The following is a 27,022-nucleotide window of genomic DNA, read 5'->3' as shown; positions in this document are numbered from 1 at the left end:
TGTTTTCTCTGGCCCCTGGGAGAGGGACTGGCATGCAGCAGCTGCTGGAGAATAGGAACTGCATCTTTTTTATCTTTGGATCCACCACAGCATTTTCACATTGAAAAGAGGTCAGTAGATTTTTTTAGGGTGGTATGGCCGTAGACCCCATCCAAGTACTAGCCAGGCCTGACCCTGCCTAGCTTCCAAGATCAGATGAAATCAGGTGCGTTCAGGTGAGTTTTGTTTTGTTTTGTTTTGTTTGAGACGGAGTCTTGCTCTGTCACCCAGGCTGGAGTGCAGTGGTGTGATCTCGGCTCACTGCAAGCTCCGCTTCCTGGGTTCACGCCATTCTCCTGCCTCAGCCTCCCAAGGAGATTTTTTTTTAATTGTTCATTTAAATAGAGTTCATGCCCTAAAACCTTTGTGAGAACATCCTTTTACAGATGAAAGTCCAGATATGCCATCCTGTATTGTAGCCATGGTCGGTATAACCATGCTCGTTTCCAAACTGTCACAGCACATTGCATATTTTCTCTGATTTGTGAAAGATAATATGTAAAAAGTTTCACAAAAGCATGTGTGCACAAACATACTAACAGAGGTTTGGTGTTTTTAAATATTGAGTCATGTAATGGGGAAAAAAGTTGAAATCAGCTGTAGCTCTGAAAGCTGAAATGTGTACTGCCATATTCGTCATGGTTTTCCCTGCTGTTCTGGAATTCTTCTGTGGGAGCAGGAACACTATTTTATATATGCATATCTTCTCTTCATGGATGCCAGAGACTGGGTTTTAAACTTTAAAAACTCTCACTCATACTAGGTGTCCATTCTTGCTGAGTGATTGAATTATGATTCTACAAGAAGATAAAGGAGCTGTTGCCGCACAAGCTGTTTGGTCTTTTGGGTGATTTGTATTTTACAAACTAACATTCATTTCCTGTCTACATTTGACCTCTTTTCCAGGGAGGTTCCCCTGAAGGATGCTAAGGAATACGCTGAATCCATAGGTGCCATCGTGGTTGAGACAAGTGCAAAAAATGCTATTAATATCGAAGAGCTCTTTCAAGGAATCAGTAAGTACCTGAAATTGGGTTTTCAGCCCAACTTGCATTTTCATGCTTCTGGGAGTCAAAGGATAACATTTTAGAACTCTGAAGTGAACTTTTCCTCTGTGTGAATTTATCCGATGCCATGGATACAAAATCTACAGCTATGCAGTTGTTAATACCCACTTCTATTATCCTCTCGATTCTAGATTTCCATGATTCTGTACTGGAACCTGTTCACTCTGAGTTCTGTAAATTAAAATGAAGTAATCCTGTTGCAAAAATAAAATTTATTTTAATTGAAAATTATGCATTCTGTAGCATTTTATGTTAGGAGGAGAAATAAAATAGACAAGGTATAGAACTCAAGGTCACCCATTAGATGGGATGACTCTAGGTAAACTGAGGGAACCTTCCAGTAACTTTTTTTGCCTGATAATCTCCTACAAAAAGTAATGTCTCCATCCTGTGTGACCTGAAATTGGGAATTGGATACAGAGTTGGCGTGTACAGGTACCCCTTGTGTCTGGTGAGCTAATTAGGGAGGGTGATAGCCTCCTTCCTGGTCCCAGTGCTGGGTCCTGTTATGCTCACTGTATGCCGGCTCCCCGGGAATAACCTTATCAACCAGAGCTGGTTCCCAGCTAATGGCTCTGCCAACACATCTATCTCCAGCTGTGAGGCTTCCAGCTCAACAGATTTAACCTTCATAAGTTCTCTGGTTGTGTCATTCTGTTCCGGATTCTGCCAGAGAAGTCCCTGCTGACAGCCATCTGGGAAAACTGCTCTGAGACACCCTCAGGAAATTTCGACCGGAGCATTATCAGGGACGTTGGGAGAAGTACAGGTGTCTGATGAAATGCTGGCCCTGAAGTTCCTGGAATAGCCACCTTAGGAGGAGTTGAACCCCAAAACAGTAATTGTCCTCAAATATCTTAGCTCTAGACAACTCCAGAAGGGAAACTGATGGTTTGATCTCTTTCCTGCCTGAGATCGTTTTTGGCAGAGCTCTCAAAGTCAGAGAAGCCGTGGCTTCCCAGAACAGTTTTGATTTCTGTTTAACTGGTTTGAGTGCATTACTTTAGACTCCAAGAACCCACAGGAGGGAATCTTTTGTTTATGTTGGCTTGATGGAGAATTCGTTGGAGATGGGGAATTCTGACCTGTCTTACCTACACTATGCAGAGATATGCAAAAGAAATGTGCAAAAGAATGGCTTGGAGCCTCCCCTCCCCAGCCGCTGGCCCTTTCCTTCACTGGGGTCTTCACCCCCTTCCCTTCTTTCCACCTTCCCTTTCTTTCCTCCTTTGATTTCTTACTCTCAACAGAATGGTTTCAGGCTCCTTGCCCTGAATGGCTGAACTCTAGCAGGCTAGGGCTCGAATTTCATGTGGGAAACCCCGTGTCCCCACATTCCTCTCCCTTCTCCATCATGGTCAGTGGGTGCAGATGCTCTCTGGAGTTGTGTCACTCTGGGTGACATCTAAGTTTGGGCTCGAACTCATTACATTAGCCTCACATTTCCTCAGATTAAACTCATTCTCTTCTGGTGGCATTAGGCTCTTCTGCTATGTTCAGCTATGAAACATTTTGTTTTTACAGGTGGTTTTAATGAATGAAGCTAGATAGCTCCTGAGGACGATTGCCTTAGCACCTTCCATCCTTACAGCCCCGTGTATTCCGCAGAGCCCCCTCCTCCTCCTTAGCTCCCTGGCCTTGGAAGACCCCCAGCACAGATAGCAGTGGTCAGCCAGGGGAGCCTGGTGCCTTGTATGACCTGAGCTTGAGCTTGAGGTCTCTGCAGCAGCTGGGAGGCTTTCTGAAGTTTATGAAAGTCATTATTAAAATTTAAAAATATCAAATAAGGACCCGAAAGAGAAGAAGCCTGAGTAGGAAGTACTGTACTAATATCTTTTTTCTTTTTTTTTCTGAGACAGAGTCTTTGTTGCTCAGGCTGGAGTGCAGTGGTGCAATCATAGCTCACTGCAGCCTCCACCTCCTGGGCTCAAGCAATCCTCCGACCTCAGCCACCTGGGTAGCTGGGACTATAGGTGTGCACCACCACACTCAGCTAAATTTTTGGATTTTTAGTAGAATCAAGGTCTCGCCATGTTGCCTAGGCTGGTCTCAATCTCCTGAGCTCAAGCAATCTTCCCCCATCGGCCTCCCAAAGTGCCAGGATTACAGGTGTGAGCCACCACACATGGCTTGTAGTAATAACTTAAAAGACATTTATCCAGTATAAATCCCTTCCTGTGTGTGACAGGGACTTTGAACAGGTTAATTCCTCAGATCCTGGTGGTCTACTTTATGAAAAAACAAGTGCTTTGTTCAAACATGGGTAATTATGGTTTCAAAGTAATCAATTCCTATATAAGCCATCAAATACCCATATCACCTCATCTTTCATGTCACATAAACAATTGTTTGTTTCTGTTTTATTATACTTTGGTTGTAACTGCCTTGACAAAGAAAGCTTGTAAATACACAGCCATGGCAAAACCTCAGTCTGTCCATCTGTCTGGCTATCCATCTGTCTGTCTGTCTGGCTATCCATCTTTCCCTCTCTCTGTCTGTCCATCTGTCCATTTGGCTGTCTATCTGTCCATCTGCCTGTCTGTCTCTGTCTGTCCTTCTGTCCATCTGTGTGTATATCCATCTCTCTAGCTGTCCATCTGTCTATCCATCTGTCCATCTATCTATCTATTCATCTGTACATCTGTCTATTCATCTGTCTATCTGTCCATCCGTCTGTCTGTCCATCTGTCCGCCTGTCTATCTGCATGCGTAAGCACTGGTGCCTATCTTTTGCCTCTTTTCTCCTTCAGGTGAATTTCTTCAGAATGGGGTTCTGTAGCCTAATTGCAGGTTAATTTAAAACACAATTCCAAGTACACCTAAATATATTGCAGCAGACTTTTCATTTATTTTTCTTTTCCCTGTTCCTACTTATATTACATGTGCTCCTCCCTGAGCTTAAAATAGAACTACATATTGCTGACACCTAGGCTTCCCAAAGCAATGTTCCACAGTCGACTATGCCTGGAGAAAAGATGCAATAAAAAGTTAAGGAGCTGTGAAAATAAAAGCCCTTTAAAAAGGTGTGCTTAAACAAAATTAATTCACATTGACTCGGATGAAGAGATGAATGTTTCTCTTTTACAGTCCCATAGTGTTCATAAACCAGAAATGAGACAACTGTGTTTTCTGAACATTGGCAAATACAGTGTCTAACTGGAGACTGCTCACAAAATATGTTATCTTTTTAAAGACTGAAGCTACCCTGTAAAGGATTTAGGTGCTGCTCTGTTTGGGGTGGTCTGTGCAGTTTGTCCTCCTCATATAATATATTGTCGTCTGATTGGTATTCCTCCAGGCACCCTTTTCTAAATCACATTTTTAGACCTACTTTGTCGCCTGCATGTGGCTAATTCTCTTCCACGCATTTCTACCCAGGGTTTGTTTATTTTTTTTCCTTGGGTTCTTACACCCAAGGAAGAAAAGTAAAAACTTGAGGTTACTTTTGGTTTGTTCTGCCATTTTGACACTTAAACATATTTTATCTTTAAATGATTCTCCAAGCGTTTGGGTATGTGTCTGTTCTTCTAGGGAGATTGCAAGTTCTTTGGGAGCTTGTCTTTTGTATTACCCATAAAGCTGAGACTAATAAATGGAATGGTGCTAAATTCGGGGCTTTGAATTTGGATCTCCGTCCTCATCTCATGATATAAAGTGAAATGTAATCACTTTTCTCTGGGAATTTAAGGTTGAAGAACAGCAAATTAGACAAGCCTACTTACTCTTGATTCGTTTATTCACAAATATATACTGTACTCTTTTATGGGTAGGTGCCATGCTAGACCCTGGGGACAGCACGGTGACAAGGCGCAGTGACAGTGGAGAGGGGGAGACAGCTGTGGGCAGAGTCAGATCGGTGTCTGGTGACTCTTGGTAATCGGTGCTGCGCGGCGAAGGAGTGCACTGTGAGAGGTTACTATGGGGCGAGGGAGTGGCTTTAGATTGGGTGAGGAAGGCCTCCCCGGGGAAATGATTTTAAGCTGGACCTGAAAAACGAGAAAAGGCCAGTGGGCAAAGAGCTATCAGGCAGAGCAAACCGCAGGAGCCAAGTCCCAAGGCAGGAAATGGCGTGGTGCTTTTAAGGAAGAGCAAGGAGTGCTGTAGGAAGTTGTGGTTAGAGACTCAGCAGGGCCTTGCCATGGGAGTAAGGGTGATACTCTGAAACAATTGGAAGCCCCTCAAGCTTTTAAAGCAGGAGTGCAGAGTGTCCAATTTACATTTACAAAAAAAGATCACACTTAAAAGGAGGAAAGTCTCCGCATGTCTCAATCAGTTGGCATGCGATTGTAATAATCCAGGAGAGAAGTGGCTTGGACGAGGGTAGAGGAAGTGGAGCTGGATTTCAGAAATCTTCTTCCAGAAGAACCAATAACACTGGAAGGAGATGGGGAATGAGGAAGACAGCGTTACCAAGAGTCATCCCCGGGTTCTGTTTGCCGGAATGAGGAGGATTGGCATAGGAACAAGTGATCTGGGCTGGATTTGGTTATGAGCCTAGCATATAGGATTCTGGATTGTGGTGAACCCAAGTTTTGGTTTGTAGATTATTATTATTTTTTTATTTTTAGAGATGAGGTCTCGCTGTATTGTCCAGGCTGGTCTTGAACTCCTGGGCTCAAGTGGTCCTCCCGCCTTGGCTTCCCAAAGTGCTGGGATTACAGGTGTGTGCCACCATGGCCAGCTGGTTTGTGGATTTTAATTACTTAACTCGAATATCTCTTTAAAAGTATTTTAACTTTTCCTGAGGGCAAAGAGAGGTGGAGCTGCAGGCTTAGCAGAAAAATGTCTGGATTGGGGTGGAACCCAGCAAAATAGCTATGCATTTTGCTCCAGTTAATTTAAATGTTGACTGTGGCAGAGAAAGCAGGACTTTCTCCTGAAAATTACACTTGGAGACACTAGAGACATTAGACTAGGTTTTATATTTGTTGTTAGTTTGAAAGCAAGGTGAGAAACATTTGTTTTATTAAGGTGAATATATGGGCATGGCGGTGTGCACCTGTAGTCCCAGCTACTCTGGAGACTGAGGCAGGAGGATCACTTGGGCCCAGGAGTTTGAGGCTGCAGTGAGCTATGACTGTGCCACCGCCCTGCAGCCTGGGCAACAGAACGAGATCCTATCTCTAAAATAAATAAATAAGGTAAATATATTTAGAGGTACAAGCATATTGGCTTGGAAAATTGGAATAGGGTGTTAATATGAAAGACAACAAGTTAAGACTTGTGGGTAGTGATCATGTCTCGTTCTGGAAACATTTGTTCACAGAGTGTTGTGCTCTAGGCACCTTTAGTTAGTAGCAGGTTAAAGTAATTTTAAAGCAAAGCAAAAGGTTTGCAGATTTTATAATAGTCAGCAAGCTGTAAGGTGAAGGTAAGTTTAGCAGTTAAGGAACAAGGAAAGGACAAAGACAAAGTTTGTCCACTTTCTCACCCCCAAAAAAGTTAATTTACCAAATGCAATCCACTTAAGAAAGTGGACAGACTTTCTTACACCAAGAAAGTTAATTTAGTGAATGTAAAATAATGTCATTTCGGCATATGGGCAAGTTGGGTCTCAAAAGGCATGTCTTTTATTCCAGCAATTCTAAAGAAGAAATTGTTCAGGTGTGCAAACATAATAACAAGGTTTAATATGTATGGAGCTCTGATTCTGTGCTTTTGTTGCAATTGCTGAAATATATACTTAGCTCATTAATGCACCCTTGATCCTGTGAAGTAGGCACTGTTATCATCCCTGTTTTACAGATGAGGAAATTGAGGCCTGGAGAGGCTTGTAACTTTCCCCAGGGCACTTATTAGCTAATAAGTGAGAGACAGGCAGGCAGGCTCTGGGGCACATGCTCTTAGCTTGTCTATATCATGTCCCATTGCACAGCGTGGTTTATTGTAACATTATTCATGATAGCAGAAAACAGGAAATTACTGAACTGTCCAAAAGTTAGGAAATAGTTTTTAAGAAATCATGGTACACCCATATAAACAAGTGATTCAAAAGGATGACATAAATCTTTGTTTACTGACATAAAAAGATCAATCATTGAGCGTGAAATGGAAGTTACAGAGCAGTTCATATAATATCCTTATTTCACAATATATCTCCTATTTCATAATATTTCATAATCTATTTCAATATCATATTTCATATATTTCATAATATATTTCAATATCATATTTCATATATTTCATAATATATTTCAATATCATATTTCATATATTTCATAATATATTTCAATATATATAATGATAAATATTATTCCAAGAATATATCCTTCTTGGAAGGATACATATCAAAATGTTAACAGTGGTTGTTTCATGATGGTCAGATTCCAGGGAACTTAAAAAACACTTTATTATGTAAAATTTCAAACATATACACAAGTGCACTGAATAATATAGTGAACCATTGTATACTCAAAACCAAGCTTGTGCCATCTTTATCCCATCCTGTGCTCACCACCTGTATTATTTTGAAGAGAATCTCAGACATCTAATTTAATCTATAAATATTTTGTCCATAATATTTTTAAACAATGACAACTATGTTATCATATTAATAACCAGAATGCTGTTATCATATTAATTACTATCATCAAATAAACAGTCGGTGGTCAAATTTCCAAAAAGTTCATAGTTGTCATAAATGGTTTCTTTGTTTGCATGTTACCATTTGTTTACATCAGAATGGAAATAATCTCCACATGCTGGGATTAGTTGGTGTGTCTTTTAGGCCTCTCTTAAGCAATAGCTTTCCATTCCATCTTTCTTTTTTTCCCCTTATGCAATTTGTTTATCCAAGAAATTAGATCAGTTTTCCTGCAGAGTTTGAGAAAATATGGATTTTGCTGAGTTCCTTTTTTTTTTTCCTGAATAGTATTCCATTGCATGCATAAACCACAATTTGTTAATCTATTCACCTGGCATTTGGATTGTTTTCAGTTTTGGGTGATAACCAGTAAAGGTGCTATGAGTATTCATGTACAAGTCTTTGTGTGTGTAAATACTATGGATTGGAATGGCTGTCTTATCTGGTAGGTGTGTTTTTAACTTTCTAAGATTAGAATGCCAAACTGTCTTCCAAGTGGTTTTACTACAGTATGTTACCACCACCAATGTGTGGGAGTTCCAGTTGCTCCAAGTCCTTGTCAACGCTTGGTACTGTCGGTTTGTAAAATATTAACCATTCGAAAGGAAGTATAGTGGTATCTCATTGTGATTTTTGTTTGCATTTTCCTAATGACTAGTAATGTTGAGTGTCTTTTCATGAGCTTGTTTTCAATTTGTATAACTTGGTGAAGAGCCTCTTCAAATTTTACCCATTTTGTAATGGGTCGTTTGTCTTCTTATTGTTGAGTTCTAAAGGTTACTTATATATTTTGGATACATATTTTTTATCAGATATTTGTTTTTCAATTATTTTCTCCCAAGCTGTGGCTTGTCTTCATTTTCTTGACAGTGTTGTTTGGAGAAAAGAGGTTTTTAGTTATTGATGAAGTGTAGTTTGTCAGATTTTTTCCCTTTTGATTTGTGCTTTTTCTGTCTTATAATTTCTAAATGTTAAAATAAAAAAAATTAAAGGGATACATCCATATAATGGAATATTATAAGGGATAAAAAGAAAATGAGCTATCAAACCATAAAAAATGTGGAAGAACCTTAAATGCATATTGCTGAGTGAAAGGAGCCAATCTGAAAAGGCTACACATTGTATGACTCCAACTACATGACACTCTGGAGAAGACAAAATTGTGGAGTCAGTGAAAAGATCAGTGGTTGCTGTGGGTTGTTGGGGAAGGGATGAATTGGTGGGTCACAGGATTTTTAGGGCAGTGAAACTGTTCTGTCTGATACTATAAAGGAGGATACATGTTATTACATGTTTATCAAAACCCATAAAATATACAGTGCCAAAACGGAACCCTCCTGTGAACTATAGACTATCCTTAATAGTAATGTCTTCAGCAAATGTTGGTTCATCAGTTGTTACAAATGTTCCACTAAACTAAGATGTTAAAAATGGGAGAAATTGAAGATGAGGAGAGGAAGGTATATGCCAATTCTCTATTTTTCACTCAATTTTTTTCCATAAACCAAAAACTGCTCAAAAAATAAATAAATAAACTTTATCAATTAAAGAAAGAAAGGGAAAGGTGCCTTTGAGTCGTAGGGAAGCCTAATGATTTTTTTTTAAGGTTTTCTTTTTTTCTTTTTAACTTTAAATTCCAGGATACATATGCAGAACATGCAGGTTTGTTACACAGGTATACATATGCCATAGTGGTTTGCTGCAGGTATCAACCCGTCATCTAGGTTTTAAGCCCTGCATGCATTAGGTATTTGTCCTAATGCTCTCGCTCCCCCGCCCCCAACCCCTCGACAGGTCCTGGTGTGTGATGTTCTCCGCCCTGTGTCCATGTGTTCTCGTTGTTCAACTCCCACTTATGAGTGAGAACACGTGGTGTTTGGTTTTCTGTTCCTGTGTTAGTTTGCTGAGAACGTGGGGGGAAGCCTAATGATTTTAAAGTAGCTTAAGTCCCTCCTTGTTGGACACCTCAGCATTTTGGAGCAATTGTGACCTCCCCTGATTCCCCTCGTGCAGGTGCATCACCACTTCTTTACCTCCCTAGACTTTTAACTTCAGGCTTTTTGGTCTCTGTCTTGACTCTCCTGCCTCCAGGCAGTTGTCACCTCCTGCCAAGCATCTTCCACAGTTTCCCTTTCCATCTGTGCTTCCTGCTTCCCCATGGCACACTTAAGGCTCACCTAACCCCTGACCTGGGCTTTCCAGGCCTCCTGACCCAATGAGCTTCCCACCTGAGAATCCATTCCAGTCCTTTATAGCATGTAGCGCGTTCCTCTTTATCCTAATATTCAGGGCCTTCTAGTAATCCTAATGTTGTCTTCTTTATGGCAGCAAGAGGACAGTGATAGGGAATAACTTCAAGTAGCGTGTGTGTGTCCCCCAGTTCTGCATTATTAGGGCGATGTTCCATGATCGTGAGTCGTTGCCGTGTTCCAGAGACCCCCTCTCTACATGGCTAGAGGCTAAAGGTCATTATCAAGAGTGAATACTGCCAAGTCCTAGCAAACTTGGTCAAGTTACTCATCTAGATGATTCAGAAAATCAGATCAAGAAATGGATGTTACACAGCAACTGCCAGCATTGCTAACACCAAACAAAAGATAACCAAGCCAAGTAAATACTGGAAGTGGAATGAAAGGAGAGAAGAATTACATACAGTGGAATGGTTAGTGGGAGAATCAGCGCTTGCGCAGGAAATAGCTGGTCCACGGGGAAAGGGAACAGCCCCAGCTAAGCTTGCTGTTTTATTTTTGTTGTGTGTAAATGCATGACAGCCCAGTTCCGAGCCAGAATAAAACTTACAGGCTAGGAATTTGTTTTCACATACTGTGTTCCTGTGGAATCATTTCTAAAACCTGCGTTTCCTCTAGGCTGTCAACTTTCAGGAAAACTGAACTTCAAAAAAAAAAGTCTTTTAAACTTCTCCTAGACAGCATCTTACAAAATCCAAACCCTATTAAAATAAACACTCTGGCCTCAAATTTATGCTCAAGGACAACTTGTTCTGGAGGCTGACTACTTAGAGCACATTTTGTAAGAGTGGAAACCTACAGACTAGGCTCAGAGCCTTTTCAGATGTTTTTGTATATATTTTTGTCCTGCTCTATGCCTGTGTAAATAATACTGATTCAACAGAGTTCCAAGGTGATCACCTTGGTACAGAAAGCCATGGCCATTTTCCAAAACCATGCCTTTGTGTAAGTGCCTTGAACCTTCCGGTAAATTCTGAATACCTTAGGCCCTAAGATCGGGGTTTGCGTTCGGGGTTTGCTTTCTTGTTTTGCGTTCTGGTTTCCTGGTGCAGGCTCCCTTCTCCTTTTAAAGGTGCCGGCCTCATTGTTATGATCTGGCTTTTCTCTTTCTCTGCGTGGAAGCATTTCCTTCTCCCTGTGTTTAAGGTTGGCATGTGTGTGACTTATCCCAGGCTGAGAGTTTTGTAGATGAGTTGGGTCCCGGTCCACTAACTGAACCCTGAGAATTGACCGTGACCATGAATCACACAGCATTTCTCCCCGCCATGCAAAACCCATGAGCCGTGCCCAGAAGCCCTCAACTGCTGGGGACTCCCTCCATCATCATTTGTTCCTCCCCTTTTAGTGACGGCTGTGTGTGTTCCTTTCCCACATTCGTTCTATAGGTGAACAAAGGAAGGCTCGGAGGTTTTAAATAACTGGTCCAAGTTCATTGAACTGGAATGCTGACTCTCTCACATCTCAAAACTCTTTCTACCAAAGGAGAAAAATGAAGTCTGAGAAATATTTTACTCTAATAAGTGAAATTTTGAATATTCTGAAGATAAAAGAACCTGGCACTCCTAAGAAGCCATGTTCAACAGCTGATTCAGGAGTGCTGCTAAGAGTTCAAAACATGCAGGAGGGGAGTCTTCTTGAGACAGAGCCAGGCCTTCCTCAATTTTGCATTCTATGCATCAGTGCTCATTGTTGACTGGGGAGAGAAATGAGAAGCAGCAAAGAGGAAGGAGGTGGCGGAAAGCGGGGAAAGGTGTGGACAGACCTTCCTGGCATCCTACTTTGCTATCTGTACGCTCTTCGTTTCTAGATTTTCATTATACTTTTGTCACTTTAATAACTGTCTTACATATAAACTTTTTCTTTAATTTGTGTACTTTCCAAAGCAAAAAACTTATGAAAACAAGACATGAGGGAAATAAAGTCATGGAGGGCTAAAAAGCTAATGCTGTTTTGCTAACATTAGGATTAGCATAAGGACAGCACAAAGTTTTGATGTTAACATAGAATGTTGATTTTGATACAGTGAAAAATGCTAAAATGTCAACTCCTTTTACTGATAAGTAAACAGCTCTTGGCTAACTAGGGCAACAGCTGTACCCATGAGAATTATAGTACTGTCCAAAAATATTTCAGGTGCGAAAGCAAAAGTCCTGATTGCAGTGTGTAACACACTCAGGAGGCTCCTGAAATATTACTAACTTCAATAATGATGTAACTCGACACTGTCACCCCTTTCTCTTCAGGAGTAAGTAACTCTTTATTGGCAAGATCTGACTTGGCTAGATCTTTAAAGAGTACTGGTAGTCATTGGAGACTTCCTTCTCTATTTATCACTTAAGGTTGACCAAGTAGAAGAGGCATTTTGTTTACTCCCTTTTAATTGTGATAAATTTAAAAGAATAGCATGTCCAGAAAAGGAAAATTCATACTTACGGTCTCCTTTCCTCCTGGATTGGGACTGAAGTTTTTGGAGATGTCCTGCAAAAGCTCTGTAGATCTCTGTTGGCTACACAAAATGGCAAAAGCCACAGCTGCAGAAATTGTTGCAAACTTTTCATTTGCTTCATCATCAAATGAAGATCTCTACTATTACTTTTGAGTTTGGAGTTAAATGCTGGTGACCTTCATCTTTATGCTGAAGCTTTGGTGACTGTCTATACCATCTGATCTACACAATGTATTATTACCTTTGAAATCAACTCTTTTTGTCCCTTGTGGAAATGCACCTCTGCTGGGGTGTTTTGGTGCTCTATATTGTCATTAGGTAACACCCACTTGCATTAAAAGACTTTGTCAGGGCCCAACGCATAGTCAGTATTCCGTGCTATCAGTGTGTGTTCAGATTCTCCTCTTACTGGTTTTCTTAGACTGTACTGTTTTCTAAGCAAATGCCCATGTGTGATTTTTAAGATGTGCTGGGGAAAAATAAATCAATACCACAACCAAAAAAAAAAAAAAAGACTTTGTCTTTAGAACCAATTTCCCTTCCACTTCTAATTACTGGTTCCTTAGCAAATGAATACACTAACTAGCCAATAATATAGATAGATAGATAGATAGATAGATAGATAGATAGATAGATAGATGATAGATAGATAGATAGATAGATAGATAGATAGATATAGATATTCATTTTAGCCTAGGCCTGGTGGCTCATACCTGTAATCTCAGCACTTTAGGAGACCAAGGTGAGAGGATCACTTGAGGCCAGGAGTTTGAGACCAGCCTGGGCAACATAGCAAGACCCTATCTCTACAAAAAAAAAAAAAAATTTATCGGGGCATGATGGCGCACACCTATAGTCCCAGCTACTCAGAAGGTTGAGGTGGGAGGATCCCTTTAGCCCCAGAATTCGAGGTTGCAGTAAGCCATGATCAAGCCACTGCACTTCAGCCTGGGTGACAGAGTGAGACCCTGTCTCAAGAATAAAACAAAATCCTCATTTTAGAGCTAGTGTTTCATGCCTTTTTCAAGGGGCATAGAAAAGTAGCAAAGAGACCTAATGTGGTTCAGTGGGAAGAGCACAGGCCTTGCGACCCATCAGGAAGTCAAGGTGTAGATTATAATCAAAGCACCAGCTGTACTACTGCCTGTTATTGATGGGACCTTCAGCAAAGTGCTCAAGTTCTCGAGTCACAGTGAAATGGTGATAATAACGACCATTACATCAAATTCACAGGGCGAGGTGAGGATGGTGTTTGTGAAAATCTTTGAAAACTGGGAGCTACTAAGGTTATTTCCAGATTCCATTGCCTTTTTTCAGAAAACAACTTTATTGAGGTAAAATTCACATACCATACATTTCACCCATTTCAAATGTACAATTCGGTGGTGTTGGTATATTCACAGATCTGTGCAGCCATCAGCACAGTCAATTTTAGAAAAATCACCTCATAAAGAAACCCATACCCTTTAGCTGTCATCTCCCTGGCCCCTTCCATTGCCTGTTCAATTTTGATTTTGTGTTTATTTATAGAGACTTTCTGATAATTTTTAAAATTAAGTTAAGTAAAAATAAGATTACTTGTGGATGACATTAAAATACTGTTTCCTATGAAAAGTGTCTCTGTAGGGCTTTCCAGTTAATGATCTAAATGCATTGGCAGGATGAGGGATGATGAGCTAAGTGTTAATAAATGACACTGCTAGGAAGATTACAATTCAAATCTATTTCTATTTTGAGAAGCAGAAAAGATGGATGAGTACTCACTGTTACTGTTGAAGTCACGGTACCATGAAAGCCGCTCATTAAACCAGGATGGGTCTCTGGGAAGGCAGGGAGAGGGAAGAGTGCACTGATGAGCGGAGGCTGGATGGGAACTGCCCCCAGGAGTGGATCTTCCTAGCCCAGGAATTCCACACCACCAGGAAACTGCTGGACTGTTCCTTAGCTGAACTTCCTAAGCCCATGAATTAGGCTTCATGCAGCAGAACTAGGGAGGAAAGGATAGGAAGAAGGAAGGGAGGAAGGAAAGGAAGGAAGGAGAAAGGAGCCCCTCCAGGAACACCTTTATTTTGTGCACAGCCCAAATATTAAGCAGGAGTGTTGAAGCAGGGTGAAAATCTGTGTGTGCAGTGTTGGCTGTAGGAAAGGGAACTCACCCTTGGCCTCCTTTTTGTTGCAGGCCGCCAGATCCCACCCTTGGACCCCCATGAAAATGGAAACAATGGAACAATCAAAGTTGAGAAGCCAACCATGCAAGCCAGCCGCCGGTGCTGTTGACCCAAGGGCCGTGGTCCACGGTACTTGAAGAAGCCAGAGCCCACATCCTGTGCACTGCTGAAGGACCCTACGCTCGGTGGCCTGGCACCTCACTTTGAGAAGAGTGAGCACACTGGCTTTGCATCCTGGAAGACCTGCAGGGGGCGGGGCAGGAAATGTACCTGAAAAGGATTTTAGAAAACCCTGGGAAAACCCACCACACCACCACAAAATGGCCTTTAGTGTATGAAATGCACATGGAGGGGATGTAGTTGCATTTTTGCTAAAAAAAAAAAAAAAAAACCTTTAAAAATTGTTGGATGTGTACAAAAGTCTTACTGCCTTATTATGTGTATGGGATTCTAAAGTGGCATTCCACTTGGATTTCCTGTGCTACCTATCCAAATTCCAGTAACTTCAGCGTCATTGCCTTTGTTACCTAACCAACCTTCACTGAAAGGCAAATTTAGTTCAGGAGGTTAGTTTTTAGCTAGCTTTGGAAGTAAGCCTTTATTTATTACTTTTTGGAGGAAATCAGAGAAGTGTCAATGGACCATCACTCAGACTGAGACTTGAGTTATTACAGAAGCCAGGAAAAGTGTATTAGAAACTGTTGTCTACACCACTTTTAATTGGTGAACAATTTTTCTAAGTTATGGTCATATATACCCAAACAAACCAAATCAAACTAAATTATTGCATATAATTTTGGGATTGGGTGGCCTAGTTTGAAAGAGTGATTTAAGTAATCACTATGTAAGTGGTGAGAGATGCAGGACATACACATTATTCAAGAGACCACCTGACATGCATCTCCTCCGCAGGAATACATTCGTCCTCTCTTAGAGAAGTTTAACGCACATAGTATTATTTTACTAAGAGAATATCTCTTGGTGTCATATCTAGGGGAAGAGAATTAACTAGAATTAAATTTAATGTTTGAATCTAAATCATTGGGCAAACTTCTAATAATAACAATTAATAATAGGTTACAGGAAAGCCAGCCAGAGGAAGTGTCAACACTTTAAAATTCTAGACCCCAAAAAACTACAAAATCAGAAAAAGTATTTTTATGTTTCTAGCTTGAGGAGAAGGGTTTTAGGGCTAACCAGAGGTCTGACCCTAGAATGCCAAGGAACTGAGAATGGGCTCCGATGAAAACCTTCCTTTTCAGATTCCCTGTCTGCTCAATTAAAGATGTTTGAATCCAAAGGAAGTCAAGGAAGAAGAAGCGTGGAAAGGAAGAGAACTGTTTCCTACTGAAAATTCAAATTCTATTACCATTCTAACTTTCATAAAAAGTTGGGATCAAGAAGCAGCTGATTTCCTGCCAGGGCTTATATTAGGGGGTGATTCTTAAAGGACATTAGGATTGGTGCTCAGAAATGGTTAATCATGCTGTGTGCTAGCCAGGGCCAGCTGGTACCTTCTTTGCCATGAGCATTCAAGGGACAGCTAACCTTTATTGACAATCTATATTGCAAAAGTCAGGAAAGAGGTTGTGAGCTGATTGGATTAAAGACCTGGCACTTCAGTAACTCAGCACGCTTCCACTTCACTCAACTTAAGAGAGTTCATTGACAGTGTTAGGATGTGAAGGCTGGGAAACACTTATTTTGCTTCAAGAGTTCCACTTGGCTCTCCCAAATAGGTACCTCAAAAACTGTTAGCAAGCGGCATTTGGATGTCTTGACAGGGGCTTTGCAGGGATTTTTAGGGTTTTTTCCACATTGTCCACATTAATGGTTGGCATGATTGTGCTTGCAGGCCAAGAAATGATCATACCCCTTGCCAAAGGTAAAAAAAAAAAAAAAAAAAGAGTTGAAAATTGAAGTGACCTCTTTCCAGCTGACTTGCAGGCTTATTTTGTAACCTTTCCTCATCCAGTTTTCCCTGAGAACCTGGGTTTATCTCTAGATAGCTGTTCAGGTTTTTTAGCTGAGGGGTAAGTATCCTAGCTGAGAGTTTTGCATCTTTGGGCTGGGTTTGCAGTGGTTGTGTTTTGCATAAAATGTCTAGTCTTAGCCACACATAGTGAGCTACCCACTAATGAGCCCATGGTTTTATTTCAGAAGCACATGAGGGTGTGAAGCCACTCTGTTACCTTTCTGTATTGCCTTAGCTATTCAAGCCAGTCAGAGGATAATATATATATTCTCATCAGCACTCAGAGTAGTCAGTGAAGAGAGTAGATCACACTTGGGCACACCAGGATTCACATAAACATTGTATCTTCTCTGTGGATGCTCAGGCCTTGTCTACAATGAGGCTTTACAACCTTCCTTTGTTTTGGCTCGGGATTACTTCCTGGCTGTCTAATAATTGAACCATAACCATGTAATATTATGTAAAGGCCTGGAAATTACTGTTGCTAAAAAAAGTCATGTAGTTTCATGTAGTGTAGCATCCTTGGCATCGTTTTCCAAAATTTGTTCCTTCTCCTTTTTTTTTTTCTTTCATGTGTGGCATGAGTGTGTATCTGTGTAAATATGATTGTATATGTGTTACTCCGACATGTAATCCATTTCACTGGCTGAGTTTGGCCCCTAGCCATGTGTTAATATAAAGTAGGCATGGCTTCCCAATGGAAATCTCTGAGAATGGCAGTGGAGTTGTACAAGCATTTTACATTGCCACATAATTGACTTGCCATTTTATGGTTAAAAACGGCACATTAGGCAGTTGAATATGACGTTACCTTGCAGACTAAAAGGTTGAAGGCCCGAAACTAACTTTTAGCTAACAATAAGGGCTGTGCCCCAGTGGAAACTGAGTTCATTTTCTGAGAAAGGTTTGGATGACTGAAATATTTCCTCTACAGTCAAGGACCTTGGCATGCGGTGGCTGAAACTGAGCTTTTTTGTGTGGGCTCCAGTTCTCACTGTTTGCAATGCTCATGGCAAGTTGAATGGTGAGCTAGCTTATAAATTAAAGAGCTCTGAACTGTATTCAGACCGACTGGGCATCTAGCTTACTGTTTTAACATCATTGTTGAAACCAGACCCTGTAGTCCAGTGGTGCTGCCCTGTTGTGCAAACTGCTCCTTTTTCTCGTGTTTTTGTAAAGAGCTTCCATCTGGGCTGGACCCAGTTCTTGCACATACAAGACACCGCTGCAGTCAGCTAGGACCTTTCCGCCATGTATTCTATTCTGTAGTAAAGCATTTCCATCAACAATGCCTAATTGTATCTGTTTTATTTTTGGTTTAACACACACTGATTCATACTAATAAATATTTTCAGTTTTACCATTTGTCTTTTTCTTATTACACTGTTCAGTAGAATCATTTTTTTTAAAATCACAGTTAACTCAAACAGAGAATGATGATTCCCCAGGGAAATGTGTGCACCTGCACATATGCAGACATGCATAAGGATGTTCCCTGAAACACTGTTTGCAGTAGCAAAATGTTGCCTTCCACTAAGGAAATGGAAAAATGAAATGCGGCCCAGCCACATGATGAAAGCTATCAGGTAATGAAAATGAACTCACTATCATGCATCAACATTGATCTCAAAAACAGAGTTTGGAGTGCAGGCTGCCATCCTGCACATCCCCAAGGGAGCCATCATAGTGGCCTGTATGAATGCAACCCTCAGGAACTGTGCAGTGCATCGCCTGGGCAACCAACCTGTGGCCCTGGCTGAGTGAATACAGCAAGCTGAATAAGTACCAATGCATGTCAACTCACACAGAACAATAATTCAGACATTGTGTATGAATGTGTTTGTGTGCTAAAAGAATTAGAAAGTAAAACAGGAACTTCATGATGGTCCTTACCTAAGGGGAGGGAGAGAAGTGAACAGGATCAGGGAGAACGAAGGAGGTGTAACTATCTGTCATTTGTATCTACTTCATGATAGAAAAATCTGAAGCCGATACGACAAAAGGATAACATTTGGTCATTTCAAGGTGTGTGTTTTATTAGCCTTTATATTTTTCTGTGTGTTTCGTTTTTCAAAGAGGAAGGGGAATGGAGACAAGAAAAACAATAAAGGATGAGGGTGACTTCTTTAATATGCAAGAAAGATTTCATAAGTGTATTTGCCAAGTCAGTTACTTTGATGAGGTATACTCACTCCCATCCCGTCTCCTCCGTTGTCTCAGCCCCCACTACCTGCCACCAACACACACACACACACACACACACACACACACACACTTTCACATTCATGCCCTTGTGGGGCTTACGTTTTCTCTGCAGAGCTTCATTTGACATCTAGATGACTGGGAAAGTGGGAGGTGAAGAGGAGAGAAGCAGCACCTTCATGTTCTCAGCATTGGAGACGCTGTCAGAGGCCCCTGCTAGGAAATGCTTCCAACATGTAATCAAACTAGAAACACCCACCATCACCAACAAGAGACCCAGTGTTCCAATTTTATGAGAAAGCATGCCTTTCTTTTGCATTTACTAAGAAGGGGTTACCTGTGTATAGCAACTTTGGGAGATGTTTTTGGAAATAATCCCGTGATTGGATTCAGATGGCAGATTTTGTGCAGCCCAGACTTCTATGTCAATAGCACTCTGCACAGGGTTTCCACCACCCCCTCCCACACGACTGTTTTGTCACACCTTGGGGTGTATTTAATAGAACCAGTGTCTGAGGATTTATGCCCTGAGGCTGGGAGGCCTTCATGGCAACTTGCACATTTTTACAAAACAACTCTGGTGGATTGAGGGTGCCCTGGAGAGCAAGGACAAGGAGCTCAGGCTGTGTTCAGCTGGACTCCAGCATTCCCTGTGGTTGCTCTAAATAGTTCCTGTTCCTTCAAATAGTTCCTGTTCTGGCAGGTATTGTCCAGAGAGCAAGACTTGCAGGTTGGAAGAGGAGAGACTTCATCCCAATTTCATGAGCATTCATCTCCAAGAGTGTCTCCTCTCAAGTTTCTAGACATAACTGCAGCAACTGGCTTTTTGTACATATGTGAAGCCATCTTCTCCCTTGCATTCCAGTGTTCTATTAAAAAACTGAAAACACCAAGTGTTGCCTGGTATCCTGAAAATAGGCAGTCCCATATATGCTGGTCAGAGTATAAATTGGTGTAATCTTTCTAGAAAGCAGCTTGACAATGTATGTCAAAAACATTTGAAATTATCATATCCTATAAGCCACTAATTCTATTTTTCTTTCTTTCTTTCTTTCTTTTTTTTTTTGAGAAGAGTCTCACTCTGTTGCCCAGGCTGGAGTGCAGTGGCATGATCTCCACTCACTGCAAGCTCTGCCTCCTGGGTTCACGCCATTCTCCTGCCTCAGCCTCCCGAGTAGCTGGGACTACAGGTGCCCACCACCACACCCGGCTAATCTTTTGTATTTTTATTACAGACGGGGTTTCACCGTGTTAGCCAGGATGGTCTCGATCTCCTGACCTCATGATCCGCCCACCTCAGCCTCCCAACACTAATTCTACTTTTCTATTTCTGGAAATTAATTTTACCTTTATGTGTGTGTGTATAACAGAAATATTATCTATTACTGCAAAACACATTTGTTTTGCCCCAAACTTAAATTGGCATAAAACAATAAACAATTATTATCTTACAGTTTCTGAGGGCAGGAAGTTGAAAATGGCTTAGCTAAGTGTTCTGGCTAGGGGTCTTCAGATGTCATCTGGGGCTACAGTCATCTGAAGGCTGAACTGGGGCTGGGATTCTGCTGCTGAGGTGGCTCACTCACTGGTTGTTGGCAGGAAGCCTCCGTTCCTCATCAGGTGTGCCTCTCCATGTGCTTCTTCATGGCCTCATGATGTGGCATGAGCCCCATTCTGTCTGATCCAGAAAGCTGAATGTAGTCTTCCAGCTGTTCACAGTGGCTTCTATTGTCTTAGGCTTCAACTTGTTGTCAGGATTTAACCCTCTGCCCTTTCTTCCAGGATAAGTGAATGGGAAAGAAGGATGTGTTGAAGCTTCTGGAGGGCTTATTGCACCCACAGGGAGGGGATGTATCTAATTGCTGCCCCTCACTGGCACCTCTTGCCTTCTGTGAAGGTCTGACTCATCCAGCCTGGTCTCTGGTGATAGCCCCATGCCCACTTTCACCTCTGGTCACAGGGTCCACAGTGGTCTCTCTGTCCCCCCATCTTAACACACTTGGCTCCCTAGGTTCACTTCCATACCCCATCTAGAGTACCTGGGAGATACTGGGTGGGAGTGTGAACATTTGGCTCCACATTACTTATGCAAATTTCTGCAGCCAGCTTGGATTTCTCCTTAGAAAATGGGATTTTCTTTTCTATCACATTGCCAGACTGCAAATTTTCTAAACTTTTATGCTCTGCTTCCCTTATAAAACCAAATGCCTTTAACAGCACCCAAGTCACCTCTTGAATGCTTTTCTGCTTAGAAATTTCTTCCGCCAGATACCCTAAATCATCTCTCTCAAGTTGAAAATTCCAGAAATCTCTAGGGCAAGGGCAAAATGCTGCCAGTCTCTTTGCTAAAACATAACAAGAGTCACCTTTGTTCCAGTTGCCAACAAGTTCCCCATCTCCATCTAAGACCACCTCCGCCTGGACTTTATTGTCCATATTGCTATCAGCATTTTGGGCAAAGCCGTTCAACAAGTCTCTAGGAAGTTCCAAACTTTCCCACATTTTCCCTTCCTCTTCTGAGCCCTCCAAGCTGTTCCAATCTCTGCTATTACCCAGTTCCAAAGTCGCTTCCACATTTTTGGGTACCTTTTCAGCAGCACCCCACTCCTGGTACCAATTCTTTGTATTAGTCCATTTTCATGCTGCTGATAAAGACATATCCGAGACTAGGCAATTTACAAAAGAAAGAGATTTAATGGACTTACAGTTCCACATGGCTGGGGAGGCCTCACAATCATAGTGGAAGGCAAGGAGCAAGTCACATCTTACGTCGATGGCAGAGAGACAGCTTGTGCAAAGAAACTCCCATTTTAAAACCATCAGATCTTATGAGACCCACTCAGCATCATGAGAACAACACAGGAAAGATCCGCCCCCATAATTCAGTCAGGTCCCACTGGGTTCCTCCCATGACACATGGGAATTGTGGAAGTTACAATTCAAGAGGAGATTTGGGTGGGGCCAAATCATATCATATCAGCCAAACCATATCAGCTGGAGATGTAGGTCTCCTTCCAGGAGGTGGCAGAGGGCTGGAGATGGGTCCCCTGCAGGAGTGGCAGAGAGCTGGAGATGGGTCGCTTCCAGGAGGTGGCAGAGGGCTGGAGATGGGTCCCCTGCAGGAGTGGCAGAGAGCTGGAGATGGGTCGCTTCCAGGAGGTGGCGGAGAACTGGAGATGCATCCCTTCCAGGGGGTGGTGGAGAGCTGGAGATGGGTCCCTTTCCAGGAGGTGGTGGAGAACTGGAGACGAGTCACCTTCCAGGAGGTGGTGGAGAGCTGGAGATGGGCTCCCTTCCAGGAGGTGGTGAAGAGCTGGGGCTGGATCCCTTTCCAGGAGGTGGTGGAGAACTGGAGATGGGCCCCCTTCCAGGAGGTGGTGGAGAGCTAGAGATGGGCCCCGTTCCAGGAGGTGGTGGAGAGCTGGGACTGGATCCCTTTTGGAGAGCTGGGGCTGGGCCTGCCTTCCAGGGCCTTACCTAGATGGCGTCTTGAGTGTCAGCTGCCTGGGCGTCTCCGGTGCTTTTCTTGCTGCAGCCAGTGGGAGGAGGGTGGTGGGTGGAGTATGTCTTTACAGCAACTTCACCCAGGCTTGCCCTTTTAGGTTCCTGAATCTTCTGTTTAGTTCCAGACTCTTCCCCTAGTCTGGGGCACTTTAGAGAGTGAAAAGGGCTGCTGGGACAGCAAGAGTAAAGGGTAGTTCTGAGCATACTGGGATGTGGGATCATTCTGGTCTAACCTTCTACACATCTGGCAATGGGGGAGGGTGTGTTGGGGGACAGAAAATTCATGAGTTCCTGGGTAAGCACCTTATCACGTATCTTTGTAAAATTGTCCATCCGTCCATCCAACAAGTGTTTATTGAGTGCTACTATGAGTCAGCTGGTGAACTAGTTTTTCATGCTTCATGAGATTTCTGCAATTACCAAGCTTACAAAGGAGAGAATGAAGGGAAAAGACAAGACAACTGAGAATGGCAAGAATGAGGAGTTCATTCAACTGCAGACAGAGCAGCGTGACTGGAGGAGGCACTCTGACCACATGGGTAGGAACCAGGGACTGGGGAGTCAGCCCCACCCCTTACTCATCAAATGATTCTGAGCAAGTTACTTGGTTTCTCTGAACCTCAGTTACCTCTTATAAAATGGGAATAGTATCCACATCACGGGGTTAATGTCAACGTGAAGTGAAATCATTGTTTGCAAGACACTTAGGACAGGGAACTGAGTGGCTATGATGATGTCCTAGGCTTCAGCCTTTGCCCTGAAGCTGAGAAGCGTTCTTTTTCCCTGTCCTCTTAGTTGCTACGTTCTTTTTTTTCTTTTCTTTTCTTTCTTTCTTTTTTTTTTTTTTTATACTTTAAGTTCCAGGATACATGTGCAGGATGTGCAGGTTTGTTACGTAGGTATACATGTGCCATGGTGGTTTGCTGCATCTATCAACCCATCATCTAGGTTTTAAGCCTCGCATTCACTAGGTATTTGTCCTAATGCTGACCCTCCCCTTTCCCCCCACCCCACAACAGGCCCCAGTGTGTGTTGTTCCCCTCCCTGGTCTATGTGTTCTCATCGTTCAACTTCCACTCATGAGTGAGAACATGCAGTGTTTGATTTTCTGTTCCTGTGTTAGTTTGCTGAGAATGACGGCTTCCAGCTTCATCCATGTCCCTGAAAAGGACATGAACTCATTCTTTTTTATGGCTGCATAGTAGCCCATGGTGTGTATGTGCCACATTTTCTTTTTTCTTTTTTCTTTTTTTTTAGACAGAGTCTCGCTCTGTCGCCCAGGCTGGAGTGCAGTGGCACGATCTCAGCTCACTGCAAGCTCCGCCTCCCGGGTTCACACCATTCTCCTGCCTCAGCCTCCCAAGCAGCTGGGACTACAGGCGCCCACCCCCATGCCTGGCTAATTTTTTTTGCATTTTTAGTAGAGACGGGGTTTCACTGCACTAGCCAGGATTGTCTCAATCTCCTGACTTCCTGATCCGCCCACCTCGGCCTCCCAAAGTGCTGGGATTACAGGCGTGGGCCACCGCGCCCTGCCGCATTTGGGTTGGTTCCAAGTCTTTGCTATTGTAAATAGTGCTGCAATAAACATAGGTGTGTGGGTGTGTCTTTATAGTAGAATGATTTATAATCCTTTTGGTATATACTCAGCAATGGGATTGCTGAGTCAAATGGTATTTCTGGTTCTAGATCCTTGAGGAATCGTCCCACTGTCTTCCACAATGGTTGAACTAATTTCACTCTCGCCAACAGTGTAAAAGCGTTCCTATTTCTCCACAGCCTCGCCAGCATCTATTGTTTCCTGACTTTTGAATAACCACCATTCTGACTGGCGTGAGATGTTATCTCATTGTGGTTTTTAGTTGCTATATTCTTTTTTGTTCTGTTCCTTTTTCTTTTATTGGGAGGCAGTGCAGTGTGCAGATTAAGACATCTGGAGTCAGACCACCCATGTCTGACTCCCAGCTCTGTAATCTGCTGGCAGTGAGACCGTTGGCAGATTGGTCCCTCTAAGCCTCAGTTTCCTCATATGCAAAATGCAGGTAGTAATTCATATGCACACACATACACACTTCTAGAATCCAAAAGCTTTGTAAACAGATTTTTTTTTTCCTGAGTTTGACATGGACTCATTTGGCAGCAGGACCAAACCTGAACTGACGTGATGCTCTTTATAATCGTTATTTATCCAACCAGGAGTGAGTATTTGTATATCTAGCTGCAGAAATACTACTGTGTTTCATGATAGGATCCTCCCGCTGACTGCTGGAATGTTCTGTGATAGATATACTATGTTACTTTGTAAAATCCAAAGTTCTGAGTTCTGAAAACATCTGCCCCCAGAGTATAAAGTATTGTCAGCGTGTGGTATTTACCCTCAGGTGTGTCCTGAGGACCGAGTGAGAGGGTGTGTGTGATGAGGCTTTCACACGGGGAGCCCCAGGCAGCTCTTGGGAATGCTATTCACATGGAAGGTGACACACTCATGGTACCTCCCAAGTGGAGCCATGGGGTTTATGCTACAGAAGAATTGTTATGGCCCTGGCACCAAGCAAGCGCTCAAAAACAGTAACAGCCAACATGAATACAGGGGCTTGCTATGTGCCAGACACAGTTCTAGGGGCTTTACATCATATTATCTCTTTTTATCTTTACAACAGCCTTTATGAGGCAGACACTATTATCTCCACTTTACAAGTGAGGAAACCCAGACACAGAAGGTTAAGTAAATTACCCAAGACTTTCTGATCAAGAGAGACAAAAGTCAAAGATCAGCTACTACTGTTTTCTCTCATTATAAGTGCTGCACATAATAAAAGAATGAAGAAAAGGAGATCCATGATTAATGAAAATTTCCCAGGAGCTACTTTCAAACTGTATCTCATTTTACCCGCAAAACAAATCTGAGATAGATGTGAAATTGTTCTCCTTTTACAGAAGGAGCATGGAGAGCTTAAGGGACATAAGGAGGGCAAGTGCATTCATGCAGAGGTCCGTCCTATGTCCTATTCCAAAACCCATTGTTGCATCTCAAGAGGAAGTTTTGACAGGGGAGTTAAGGGTTAACCAGCTCAGGCTGGAAATGCTGAATCACCCAATTAAAGGAGACTTGCTGCTTTGATGGGAAGGTCTGATCCAAAACTGCTGGGGTGACTCTCCTTGACCCTACCGTTTGGGCAGCTTGATTTATCTTTTCTGTATCCCTGACCTTGATGTTGAAACCATTACTCAACCCTCAGTGAAGTTCTTAACTGGCTTTTTTGAAATGACTCATGCATCAAGGTCCAGCCATCTTGACTTTGTAGGGCCCGATGCCCTGAATTAGCTTCTGAGAACCCAGTGCCCAAACTGGTGTCACCAGGTGGGCCTGGCAGACCATAGGTGGCAGCTTTCTCGGTTCTCCTTCACTTCACTTCTCTCTGGATGTGTGCGTGCTTTTTCTCTCATTGCTAAGGCACGCCCCAAGCTTTTTGTTTATTTGTTTTTATTTTCATCTTAAAATCACCCATGCATTGTTTTACCCCTCCCATCAACCTACCTATATGCATAAATCTTCTCTAGTTTTGATCAGCTGTCTTTTTTTCCTCCTCCAAGCCACCCTCTCTTCCCTTCTCACTAAAGAAATTCTTAAATGAGAATCATGATGTACTCACTTGATCATCTAGTCACTGCTCGCCTGAATTCAGTCCCTCCCCCAGCTCTGCACTTTCAAAGCCTATCCCCTCTTTCCACTCTCCACTCTCAGAGGGCAGGTGAAGCTGTGGGCCCCTCTCTCCCTCCTGGACCCTCCTTCTCCAGCCCAGAAGCTGGTTCTGTGGTTTCTGCACTTCTTTTACTGCCCTTTTCATTTTCCTTTGCTGGCTCTTCTCAGAGCTTAAATGCAGGTACTGCCTGCAAACGTGTGTTCCTATTTCTCCTCAGTACACCTTCCTTCTGATTTCATCCAACTTTATGGCTTCAACTGCCTCTGGGTGTCTGGCTTCTACACTGTTGTCTAGCCTGACTGCTTTCCAGAGATCAGAGCTTGATTTCCAGCTGCGGAATGGGTGTACTGAAGTCCCCTCTTGCATGCAAATAGTGTTGCACCTTGTTAACAATGCCATTCCTGCGCTGCATTCATTCTCTCAGAGGCTCAGGCTTCAAATTTGAGAGCCAGTTTCAGCTCCTTTCAAGCACTGACCAAACCATGGAAATTCTATTTCTGAGTTTCTCAAACCTTTTTTCCTTCTTTCCACTGTCCTAGCATAGGCTTTTGATATGTTCTATCTTGATTATAGTGATAGTTTCTCAGTAGATCTCTTTGAATGTTATCTTTGGCTCTCAGAGCTAGCATAGAATATACTAGCAGTGAGTGATATAGGTACACAGCAAATCGTATCATTTCCTGAAAACTTTCTGTGAGTCTCTTATTGCAAATTAAGTAAAATTGCAATTCTGTAACCTGTGGTGAAATGCCCCTTTCATTTTAGCCCAGCCTCCATCCTGGCCCCATCACTGCCCAGGGTCCCTGCTCCTGCCCACGTCACACCCTGGTTGCTTTCTCCTAACTGGAAGGCCATCCCCCTTTGCTCCTCTCTGCCTGGCAATATACCACCCTGCGTCGGAGGCTGGGAAGCAATTTTAGGAGGCTTTCCTGGATCTCCCCAGGAGGAATCAGAGTCACCATAGAATTGGGGGCAGCAGGTTAGCCTATAAGTTAGGGTCAAATCGTGTTCACCAGAGACAGTGCATTTTTTGCACTAAACATCATGAGTCTAGTATTAAAATGTCATTTTTCTTCTCTATACTC

The 27,022-nt window shown here is 42.6% G+C and overlaps 1 protein-coding gene across 1 annotated transcript in view; it reads left to right on the top strand.

Moving 5' to 3' along the window:
- Nucleotides 1-17,887, top strand: part of RAB31 (RAB31, member RAS oncogene family) — a 153,595-nt gene extending 135,708 nt beyond the window's left edge. The window contains exons 6-7 of the mRNA XM_523865.7: nt 946-1,055; nt 14,564-17,887. Of these exons, the coding sequence (XP_523865.3) occupies nt 946-1,055; nt 14,564-14,661 (208 nt within the window). The 3' untranslated portion in view covers nt 14,662-17,887. The remainder of the gene's footprint in view (nt 1-945; nt 1,056-14,563) is intronic.
- The last annotated feature ends 9,135 nt before the right edge of the window (nt 17,888-27,022 follow it).

This window comes from Pan troglodytes, chromosome 17 (genome assembly GCF_028858775.2).
Source record: "Pan troglodytes isolate AG18354 chromosome 17, NHGRI_mPanTro3-v2.0_pri, whole genome shotgun sequence".
NCBI classification, from domain to species: Eukaryota; Metazoa; Chordata; class Mammalia; order Primates; family Hominidae; genus Pan; species Pan troglodytes.
The sequence above is the reverse complement of the archived record's forward strand: the minus strand, read 5'-3'. Positions and strand labels throughout refer to the sequence as shown.